Source organism: Artibeus jamaicensis, unplaced genomic scaffold, assembly GCF_021234435.1.
Source record: "Artibeus jamaicensis isolate MK-2021 breed Jamaican fruit bat unplaced genomic scaffold, CSHL_Jam_final scaffold_847, whole genome shotgun sequence".
In the NCBI taxonomy this organism is placed as follows: Eukaryota; Metazoa; Chordata; class Mammalia; order Chiroptera; family Phyllostomidae; genus Artibeus; species Artibeus jamaicensis.
The window spans coordinates 4169907-4181103 of record NW_026522057.1 but is presented as its reverse complement, the minus strand read 5'-3'; the positions used below and the strand labels follow the sequence as shown (position 1 = coordinate 4181103).

At 59.1% G+C, this 11197-nt stretch overlaps 1 protein-coding gene across 3 annotated transcripts in view; it reads right to left on the bottom strand.

Annotated features, from left to right (window-relative positions):
- Positions 1-717: 717 nt before the first annotated feature.
- HIVEP3 (HIVEP zinc finger 3) overlaps positions 718-11197 on the bottom strand; it is a 420543-nt gene continuing 410063 nt past the window's right edge. For 2 of the 3 annotated variants that reach the window (XM_037149293.2, XM_037149294.2), the window contains 3 exons: positions 8112-8198; positions 3126-4006; positions 718-1968 (listed from right to left, as the gene is read on the bottom strand). In XM_037149293.2, the coding sequence (XP_037005188.2) occupies positions 1165-1968; positions 3126-4006; positions 8112-8198 (1772 nt within the window). In that variant the 3' untranslated portion in view covers positions 718-1164. The remainder of the gene's footprint in view (positions 1969-3125; positions 4007-8111; positions 8199-11197) is intronic. The other variant, XM_037149295.2, reaches the window with a different exon arrangement.

The following is an 11197-nucleotide window of genomic DNA, read 5'->3' as shown; positions in this document are numbered from 1 at the left end:
CCTGAGGGGAGTGGCGGCCTGACAGTGCGGGGGCTCAGACGGGGGGACCAGTCCTGCAAACTTCCTGTGCCGAGCCCTGGGAAAACCCAGCCGTGAAGGAAGAGGGCCCTTTGTACCCCACGGACCAAATGTGAAACACGTGAAATGAAACCCAAGTCCCAGCTTCTGGAGTAGCAAGTTTATGCACCTTGGATCTTGACCCCGGGGGCTGGGCCCTGCCACTCCAGCCTTGAGAGTGGTTTCTAGCACAAGGCAGGCAGCCTGTGGCCAGGGCCCTGAGAGCAAGGCCTAGGTCAGGTGCTCAGGAAGCAGGAGATGGATGGTTAGAGCTCCTTCCCCAGCCCAGGGTCTGGGGGTGGGGCTTTAGGGGGCGGGGCTGTGGGCGGGGCTGTGAGGTGTGGGGTTCCACTGGCCAAGGCCAAATGGGCCCAGCACTCAGACCACCTGGGCATCTGGGAGCCCTCGCCCGGGGGAACCAACCGGCTCCTTCCTCCCTTCTGCCTGCTATTACTTTGTGTTGAAATCCTAGGAAAAGAAAGTTTCTTTTTCTTGGGAAAAAGAAAGTTGGAATTTTCTGGGCTTGCCCATGAAGGCTGAGTGGAATCTCCCTGCCTGCGTGTGTCCCTCTGTCTGGGGCCACTGGCCCCTGTGCTGGCAGTGAGGGGTGACCACTAGCTGGGGTGGGCTAAAGTGGCAATAAACCGACAGAAACATCTGTGCATAGGAGTGCTTGCTTTTGCATTTAATTATATATTTTTAAACGTTTTTTTTTTTTCTCTCCCTCAGTGCATCCCCTATCCCTCAGCAAATGGCCGCCTCTCACCAGTCTTGCAGGGTGGCTGCTGACCCCTCAGGTGGAGTGTGAGGCCCCCCTGCACCCTTTCTGAGAAAAGCACAAAATATTCACAGCCTCAAACTCCTCGTGGGTTTTTTTTTTATGTGTGTGTATGTTTTGTTTGTTTCTTTTCAAGCAACAAAAAGTACAGAAAAAGGCACAGGTAACTGCATACATGAGAAGGTACAACCGAGGGGGCTGAGCGGAGGCTGCTGGGACACGGGACAGACCGGACAGGCAGCCCACGGGAGCAGGATGATCGAGGAAGCTGGCTGGAAGCGTCTGTTGCCAAACACCGGAAGCCAGATGCTGAAGCTGTCGGAGAGAGGCTAAGTGCTCGGAGAGCCCCTGTCCTCCGGCTGGTGTGCTGGCACCCTGGGCCCCCCACTTCCTGAGGGCTCGGAGGGGCCCTGACTGGTCCTGGGTTCCCCAGAGAGGTTCCTCCTCTGGGCTGGGAAGCGAGTGGTGGCCTCCGCCAGGCAGCCCACGGAACTGCTGCAGTCCAGTGGTGGAGCAGTGGAGGCTGGGGGGCTGGCCAGCGTGTGTGGTGAGCCCGCACAGGAGCTCCAGGACTGTGCCTGGTGGCCTGGGGGTGGCTGGGGCGAGGCCTCGGGCAGGGTGTGGGGGCTGTGCGTGGGCGCGGGCTCTGCAGATGCACCAGCCTCGCGGGCCTCCCAGCTGGGGGGTCGGCCTGGGCCTCTGCTCGTCCTCTCCCACTCCTTGGGGTAGTCCCTGCCCTCCAGCTCCGAGGACAGTGTGAACTTGGAGACCTTAGCCACGGGGGACACGGAGGCTGACGAGCTCTCGGTGGGACTCCAGCGGCCTCGCTCCTGGGCCTCCCTGGCCCCTGTCAGGTCGCTGCCACCCCCTGAGAAGCCACTGACCCAGGTGGGCCCTGGCAGCAGGGTGGGCTGGGCCCCAGGCCGGGCCTGCACCATCTGGATCCCGCCGATGGGAATCAGGGGGCAGGGGGCGCGGGCCAAGTGCTGCGAGTGCAGAGGGAGGTGGCTGAAGACGTTCTCTGTCCGGGCTGGGGTGTGGCCGTGGAAGTCGTGGGGGGCGGAGAAGGGTCGGGAGGAGACAGGATGAGCAGGGCCAGGTGAGCAGGAGGGACTTCGGGACTCGGCCTTCTGCTGGGGTCAGAAAACAAGACAAGGTAAGGCCAGGTTATAGGCTAGGCCCACGGACACCTCAAGGCCTAAAAGACACGGGGGCCTTGCCTGAGGTCACAGAAGCAAGTCCCGGCTGAGCTGGGGCAGAACCGAGAGCCCCAGCTCCCTGCCTGTGAGACTGCTGTGCCGGCGCCCTCTCTGCAGCCGGCGGGTGGTCCGCAGATGCGCACCGGCCAGGAGCACACTCAGGCCGTGCTCGTCACAGCCTGTGGGGACTGGGGGTGCTCTGGGGAGACGGGGCGCTGTGGCCCCCATGTGCTGGCCCTCTGTCTGGGTTCTGCGGAATCTCCTGTTCCTAAAATGGCCTTGGCCCAACTTTACCCCTGGTCCCGAGTTCCCGGTCAAGGCTCCTGACCTTCACCCACCACCAGGAATTTTAACGTGACCCCAAAATTGAAAATGCAGAGACTTCTACATCATGCTCCTCCAGAAGCTTGAATCCCTGGTGACAGTGTCTATGCAGCTGGTGAAGGGTAGTGTGGGGTCACAACACATGGTGACGGTGATTACGATGGGAGGGATTCGGGGGTGGGGTGGGGGTAGAGGGAAGTTAACAATGGTGACACTGTCAGGGCTGGGGATCACAATGACATTGGTGGTGGCGACAGTGGTGACAACAGCAGTGACTGCTGCTGATGTGGCAGCACTGATCGAGCTAGTGAGGTGGTGGTCATGGTGTGCCGGAGTGCCATGATGGCTGTGAGGGTGTTGGCGATGGTGACAGTGACGGTGCTGAGGGTGTGACAGGGATGGTGTTGGCTGCGGCATCTCTGAGGATGCTGGGGACAGTGATGCTGAGATGTGATGATTTAGGTTAAGCTCTGCCATCTGATCAAAGAACATGTGGGGACGGAGTGGGAAGGGACAGGCACCGGGCCAGCTCCCAAGTCCAAGCTCTGCTGCTCCTGAGGCCAGATCAGCTGGTCTCGGGCACCCGGCACTCGGGCACCTGGTGCCTGGCATAGAAGGTGCCCCGTGAACATTTGCTGAGTTATCAGGGACCCCTGTGTGGGCAGGGTTGTTTAGCTCCAGGCCTGGCCCCTCAGGGGAGAGTGACTCTACAGCCCCCCACCCACTGGGAGGAGCAAGAGGCCCAGCCACTCGGGGCAGGAACTCACCCATGTGGAGGCACAGGTCTCGGGGCTTCTGCCAAGAAGCTTGTGAGGTAGAGGCGCGGGCCGGTAGGGAGCCCGCGGGGTCAGCCCCGAACTTGGGCCGCACTCGCCTGCCGAGGGGCTGCCCGGCCCAGCCAAGGCCCACTTCCCCGGCAGCACTGACCGTGGTGGTGACTCAGCCTGGCCTGGTGACCGTCTCCTGGTGGGCGAGTGTTGGGGGGTGCCTGGGTCTGCGGTGCCCTCATCTTCGGGGGGCAGCTCCCTTCCCAGGGGTTGGGGGGTGAGAGGAGACAGCTCAAGTCTTGGAGACCCGCAGGGGAGAGGGCCAGTCTGGGCGCCAGGTGGGCTCCGGGCCGAGGCCGGTGGCTCTCGGGCGGGTGAATGTCGCTGGGGAGACGAGTCGCTTTTGGTTAGCGGGTGTTTGTGGGCGAGTGGTGAGCGGCTGCTTGCTTCTTTGCCTGGGGACCATGGCCTTCTCGGGGACAAGGCCTTAGAGCTCAGGGCTGAGCTTGTGTCCTTCTCCACGGGGCCTGAAAGGGCCGGTCCCAGCCGGGGGAGGCACAGAACGCTTTGGCTGGATGTGGAGCAACCGCCTGCTTCGGAGACTGAGCCGCCCCGTGTGGCCTGGCTGCCAGAGGTGGCGTCTGGGGGCCGCGGGCCCCGAACGAGTGAGGAGTCCGTGGGCAGCGAGGCAGGTGGGCGGGGCAGGGGTGCCTCTGAGGACGGTCCTGGTGGCTCGTCCTGGCTCTCGTCCTCATCCTCATCCTCGTCGTCATCCAGGTCTGAGTCTGAGCCCGAGTCCTCCAGGTCTGAAAACCGGTGCTCCGCCGTCGCCTCTGAGCCTTCCCGCCCTTCCGAGTCCTGGAATGGGTCGTCACTGGTGCCTGTGGGGTGAGAACAGGGGGCCTGGGGTCACAGCTGGCCCCACGGCTCCTCCTCGCCACGCTCCAGGGTCCTCGTCTGCAAACTGAGCCTGGGAGCCATGCCCACGGCACAGGGTCATTGAGGATGAGGGACACTTTGTAAATAATCACTATGAACAAATTGCCTTGTCTCGACCATGTGCCGGGTTTAGTTCTAAGGGCTTCATGGGCATTCATTCATTCAGTCTCAAGAACCTCGTGAGGGCGGCACTATTCTTATCTTCACGTTACAGGTGGGGAAACTGAGGTAAAAGGGATTAGGAGACTAGCCCGAGTAAGACAGGCCTCTTTTCGTCGTTCTGATTTTTTCGTTAATTCGTCTGTGTTGGCTCTGCAGCCGAAGTCCCCTTGCTGTACCTCAGGCTCCCCCTTTGTCAAGTGAGAGTGACAGTCCCACCTCGCAGGATTCGGCAGTGAATGCAAACATACCACAGGGTGAGGACTCCACTGGTTACGGTCACTGTCAATATGGCCATGAAGAAACCACTTATCCTGGGACACAGCGGCCATGCTGCCCAGTTCGGCAGCATGGGGCCTTGGTTTGTCTAAATGTGCAGCCTTCACCACAGCCAGCCTGCTGCTGGACGCTGCAATGGCCTCTGGCAGGCGGCAGGCCAGACCCTCTGGGGGTTTGGCCAACTGGGCCTCAGGTGGCAGAGCAGGGCCCCGTCCTAGTGGTACCTGCCCAGAGGACCTCCTGCCTTTGTAGACACCTAGGCTGCTCCCAGTTGGGGTGGGGGGTGGGGTGGGGAGGAGAGTTTCAAAATATCAGCCTCCTGGTCTGGCTTCAGGTAGGGCAGGCCCAGACAGCTGAGTCACCTCCAACACCACACAGGTCTCACTGGGGCAGTAATGAAGCTGGCAGCTGGCAGGACTCAGGGGAGCCCCACTAACATCGGGCCCACCTGGCAGGCTCCTGAAGGTTTGGGTCTCGTGGACCCACCTCCAGGCTCATCATCAGCACCCATTTCACCGCCGATGGGGAGAACTGGACACACACGTGGACTCAGGCCACCTGTGCACCCAGGCTTCCAAGCCCTGCCATGCCAAGATGCCCAGGGGCCAGAAAGCGCAGCATTCACTCATTCAAATAGCTCAACAGTAGGATACATGGAATGAATGACAGTGGGCATTCAGGAAGATGCAGGTCAAATAGCTCCGGGGGCAGCTGGGGCTAGCAGGTGAAGGGAGCAGAGTGATGGGAAGGGGGAGAGACCTGGGATTGAGAAGGGAGCAGGGATGTGGGAGCGAGTGCGGGTACAAATATGCTTTGTAGTTTTGCCCCCACCCCCGCCCCAGGCATTGCCTTTCCTGACCAAGACTTGAGCGGAGGCCTGCTTCAGCCTCAGGAGTTCACCTGGCCGGCCACTTGGGGAAATCCAGGCCCAGAGAGGGGCAAGGGGGGCTCCTCCAGGATCACCCCACGGGTAGTGGCCGAATCAAAACTAAGGTTTACAACTCTTGCTTTATTATTCTGCCAGTTTAAAAATTGTTTTATGCCTCGAGAAGTCGAAAATGGTGTGGGTTGGAGTCTTAGCTCCACCCCGTCCGTGCTGTGTGATATGTGGGATAACTTTCTCTCTGCGTTCAGCTTTCTCCTCTGTAAAAAGTGGGTACGAGTAATAGAAGCCACCACATGAATCTGTGGGGAGGACTGCAAGGATTGGACACGGTAAGTACCCGATAAACCTCAGCTATTATCTGTTTCAAGTACCCAGGGCTCAGCAGACAGCCAGCATTACGAGCATTTTGCAGTTGAGGTCAGAGGGAGAGTCGGGACAAGGGTCTCCTGACACCCAGCAAAGAAGGCCCCTGAAGACCACCTTTAAGGACGAGGAAGCTGAGGCTCAGAGCAGGGCAGTGGTCTGAGCAAGACACCTGTTGCCAGGTGGTGGAAGCCAAGGGTCCTCTGCCCAGAGCAAGGTTCACCATGTCCCCCACATCTGGGCTCCTGCAGGGCTCTATGGCATGCCCCTATCCTGGGGGCCCATTCCTAACGCCCCAGGGAGCAGCGGGTCACTGCTGGAATCCCTGCCTACTGGGGCCTAAAATGGAAGAGAAGACGGAATAAAGAGTGGAAGGGCGCTCACGAGTTTCGGCCACATGGTGGTGCTAGTGCTCAACCTCTAAAGACCATGGTGCGGCTGTGGTGCAGGCCCTGGCACCGGGTGGATCCCCTGCTGTACTCCTGATCTCTGTTTGGTGTCCAACAGGCTCCTCCCGGAATCTTTCTCACCGTGGGGAGTGGCAACTCCATCCTTACAGTGTCTTAGGCTACAAAGCTCGGACTCATCTTTGGCTCCTTTTTTCCTGATGTTCCCTCTTCCCCTGCCCCCACATGTCAGCAAAACCTGTTGACTCTACTTGCAGAATGCATGCAGAATCCGACCACTTCTCCCCACCTCCGCTCAGCTCACCAGCCGGTACTCAGCAGCGCCCCCTACCGGCTGCCTTTGGCACACAGCCAGAGTCATGGAAAGTCATGGAAGGTCACTTTCAGCCAAGTCTGACCCTTGAGGACCCTTGGCTTCCATCATCCAGCAACAGGTGTCTGGGGCAGACCATTGCCCTGCCTTGAGCCTCAACTTCCTCATCCTTAAAAGGGGTGTTCAGGGGCCTTCCCTGCTGGATATCAGCAGACCCTGGTCCTGACCCTTCCCTGCTGGATATCAGCAGACCCTCTGACCTCAGCTGCAAAATGCTTGCAATGCTGGCTGGCTTCACCCTGTCCTAACAGAGAGAGGCCCCTCCCCACATTTCCCAGCCCTCCCTGTACAGTTTGTGCTTCATTCTCATTGCCCCTGCCCAATACACACGTTCATTGCCTGCCTTCCCTCTAGAACGTAAGCCTCTTGAGGGCAGACTCCCCCGCACCTAGAAGAGGCTGGAAAAGGGCTGCTACTCAGATACTATTTCTGTAGGTTTCATCTCGCATAAGGTGGGCACGGTCATCCTTTTTGCTGCATCGGGAAAACGAGGCCGGGAGAGAGTCAGGGACCAGCCCAGCGGCCCACAGTTGTCTCCTGGCCTGGTGCCAGTCTTGGCCTCTGGGCTCCCGCCCAGCCCCCAGGCAGCGCAGGGTTGACTAGGAGCCAACATTTCTGTGTGACTTCGGGCATTGCTTTTTATCTGTCTGAGCTTTCCTTTCCTCTGCTTACGATGGGCAACACGCGTTTCCACCGCCAGTCTCGAGGACTCAGTGAGACTCCTGCAAATAGCCTGACAGATGTTCTTGATGAGAATGGCAACCTCATTCCTCGTTTTGGGGGAGCAGCACCAAGTTCATTCAATAATGGTGATTTGTTTCACCTAAAAGAGAGCACGATCTAGCTCCTTTGTGAGACTGCAAATATAGCCCCTAATCAGAAGCAAAAGCAGAAGAAACACACACGCACTCTAAGTCCTGATTCTGATTTTAGGAAATGGGGTCAAAGGTTTGACAGGTGCAGGAGGAATGCCTATGGCCTCCCCCATGTTGGGGGGACTGCGGTCCACTTGCCAAAGCCCCTCTGGCCTCCTCCTTGGGTGCCAGGCTGGACGGTGTCCAGCTAGACCCACTGCCTCACACTCACCTTTTTCCTCTGCCCTTTCTCCCCGGAAACTGGCTCTGATAATGTGCCTCTTGCTAATGAAAGACTACGACTGGGGCTTGGTGGCGTACCGTATAGTATCACGGTGAGGGTTTGCTGAGATAATAATGGCGTGTGTTTAGAACATGCCTGACATGTAGTGGATGCTGTTAATGTTGACAAGGATTACTCACGTATTAACTTACTAAGCACACATTCACTGAGCACCCTCGAGCGCAAGACCGTAAGCGCAAGAGTTATGGACGCGCAGAATGTACTCTCAGTGTGTGGGGAGGCGGTTGATCATTCTGTGAATTTAAGCTCGGCTCCCAGTAACTGGGAGAACAGGAGGAAAGGGCATAAAAGGAGGAGGGGAGGGAAGGGGAAGCAGGGAGAGGACAGGAAGGAAGGGAATGGGAGAGGGACAGGTAGAGGAGCAGGTGGTGGAGGGGGGGGTGTTGGGGACGACAGGATAGAGAAAGTTGGCAGTTTGCTACCTTCTTCGGCTTCCAGCTCCTCCAGCACCCCCGTCTCTTGGCACTTTTTGCTGTGGGCCTTCGACTTCATGTGCTTAGTCAGATTCCCTGGGAAGGAATGAGAACAGACTCAGGCTTGGCTGGAGCACAGGGGCCAGGGCAGGCCCGGGACACACAGAGGCAGCACCTGGCTGGCAGGCCATGGCTTCTCAGACCGGCTGAGGCCCTGCCAGCTCCCGGGGCTGGGCAGCGGCCTGTACCCAAGGCTGGGATGTGCAGCCACAGCCACCGTTCAAAGCCACATATGGGATCTGGGGCCTGGGGGGCGCTGTGAGAGGATGTAGGGTATAATGAGAAAGTATGAGATGCTGGTTAAAAAACAAACAAAAAAGAAGTTAAAAGACATCTCATGTGCAATAGGTTTTTCTGCTTTTGCTTTAACTCTGGGCCCAGGAACCAGTGACACTCATTAAACAGGATGATTGGCTTGAGCACTGAGGATGCCCTTCCACCTGAGGGGACTTCCGGGGCAGGCCACAGGGAGCCACGGGGTTGGGGCCTAAGCCCTGACTTCCTTAGAGAAGTCATGACCTGGGCCTCAGTGTCCCCCAGGCCACTGCCTGCTCCACGCCTGCAGCGTTCTCAGGGGGTGGCTAACTGCCCCAAGTGGTCAGTCCAGCCCCACGGCCGATGGGCAGAGGCAGCTGGTTGGTGAAATAAGGACAAAGGTACCAATACTTTCAACGCCCCCTCCCCACAACATGTGCTCAGCACTTCGGAGGCCACAAAGCCCTGTGGGCAGGAGAGCTCTGTGAAGGAGAAGCAGAGCGCCGCCAGCCCCGGCCTGGCCGGCCCCAGGAGGCTGCAGGCCAGTGTTCCTCTGGGCCCGGCCACGCTGTGACACATGCACGGCCTCTCCGCGGACCTCTCCCCTCCCGCGTGGTGGTTCACACCACAAACCACAAGTGCTCCGAGCTAGGTGCTCTGTCTCACTGATCTTCATAACTGGTAAGTTTGAATGATGGATGGAAGAAAGAACAGTGGACACTCGAACAGATGAATAAGAGACTGGTGAGTGGACGGATGGATGAGTGGACGAGAGGAAATGTAAAGTGGAAGAAGGGCAGAAAGAAGGACAGACGGGTGGGACACTGGGTGATTAGACCCGCAGATGGAGGGACAGATGGGGATAAATTATTACATGAAAAAATAAGAGGATAGATGGAAAATGGGTCAATAAGTGGATGGGAGGCTGGAGAACCAGCTTGGAGGATGGAAACGTGAGTGTGTGGGGGAACAGCTGGTTGGGCGGGTGAACGGATGCACGTGTGTGCACACACATGCACATGCACACACAGGTGCACACACGCACATGCATGCATGGGAGGCTGGCAGGCAGGAGGACGAGGGAATGGGAGGGTGCACGGAAGGGTGGACGGGTTGGGGGCCAAGTGTGCGGCGGGAGGAACGGAGAGGATGAGGGGACGATGGGGGGATGTGTGGGCAGGAAGACAAACCGTGAGAGGCGAGGATGGGAGAAGTGGGGGGACGGGAAGGAGACGACGGGCGGGTGAGCAGGGAGAGAGCCCGTGATGAACCCAGGGGTGGTTCTTAATCATTTGGAGAATTTTAGGGAACCGTCAGGGTTTTGTCGGGAGGGTACTGGGTGCGTCGATCTGGGGTTTCCTGTGAGGTGCAGGCCCAGGCGGCAGGGACGGGAGAGGAGCTGGTTCTCCTTCCCCATCGCCCACGATGGCCTCTTTGCCATCCCTGATTTCCCTCCTACAGCTGGACAGAAACCAGGCTCTCTCACTGCTGGGTGGAGGGGGAGCACAGTCACAGCTTCCAGGGTCATCGGGAGGCCAAAGGGTTCCTGACGGCTGCTGCCCAGCAGCAGGGGCCTCACCGTCACTGCCACGAGCAGGCCACGCCCGGGGAGCGTGTCAGGGGCGGTAAAGGCAGTGGGGTCTCCCATGGGTTCGAGGCGCGAACTGCCTCCTGCGGTTCGGGGACCAGCCCGCCGTGCCCCGACTTCCCCGGACCACAGAGGGCTGTGGACGCTGCTTGTTCTGGCTGCGGCATGACTGTCGTGCACGTTCTGCCTCGAAGGTTCGGGCCTCTTTCCGGCCGAGTTAGACGCCGAGCACCTAGTGGGCCCATGGCGGCCTTGTATGGGGAGCACTCTCTTCATCACAGAAGTGAAATCTTGGGAGGAACCTCACAGACATGTAGCGCAAACCCCAGCGGGCCCAGGGGTTCCCCGCTTTTGCTCTAACTCCTGGTCCTAGCGCTGACGGCACCATTAGACAGGCCTCCGCTGCTGGGCTGCCCCGTGAGCGCTCCTGTGCTCCTGTGGCCCACGCAGCGAGCCAACCAGCCAGGGCCGCGCTGCCGGTTGGTGCAGAGACCCGTCTGGAACCCGGTCTCGGGACTCCAGGGGCCTTGCTGCTCCACGTGGCTGCACGGAACCCAGTGGTCTAGGAGCCTGATGGGTTTGGGTTTGAGTTCAGCCTCTGCCACTTGCTGGCTGTGTGCTCTGGGCAAGTTTCTTAACCTTCTCAGCCCCAGTTTCTGCACCTCTCAGGCTTGCTGGTCGGTTGATGGGAGAGCATATGTAGGTGACAGCAGAGTGTGCCTGGCAGAGAACACCCACCCACCGCATGGGGCCACCTTCATTCCAACACCACATACCACCTCCCCTGCCACCCCCCCAGATGATCACTCTTTACTGAGCATGGGGGGACTTTACCACATGCCACCCTGAATGTGGAGGACAGAGATGCTGAGATGATGCTGGTGATGCAAACGGCTTTGCCCTTCCATCGGGGCTCTGGAGTTCTCAGGAGAAGGTGCCAGACAGCCCGAGGAGAACTGCTTTCCTTCACCCCTGCCCCTGGGGTTTGCAGGGGGAGTCAGGGAGTCCGAGGCAGCTTTGCCTGGAGCGAACTCTGGATGAGCAGCCCTGCGTGTTACATTGCCCCCCCCCCCCCCGGACCTCCCCTCGTGGCCGGTCTCCTCCTCTGAACTGAGGGAGGGGTACCTGATGGCTGCAGGTGTCTTTTGAAGCCAGGGCATTGCCTCTGTCAATGGGCAGAGCCTTGCCACGC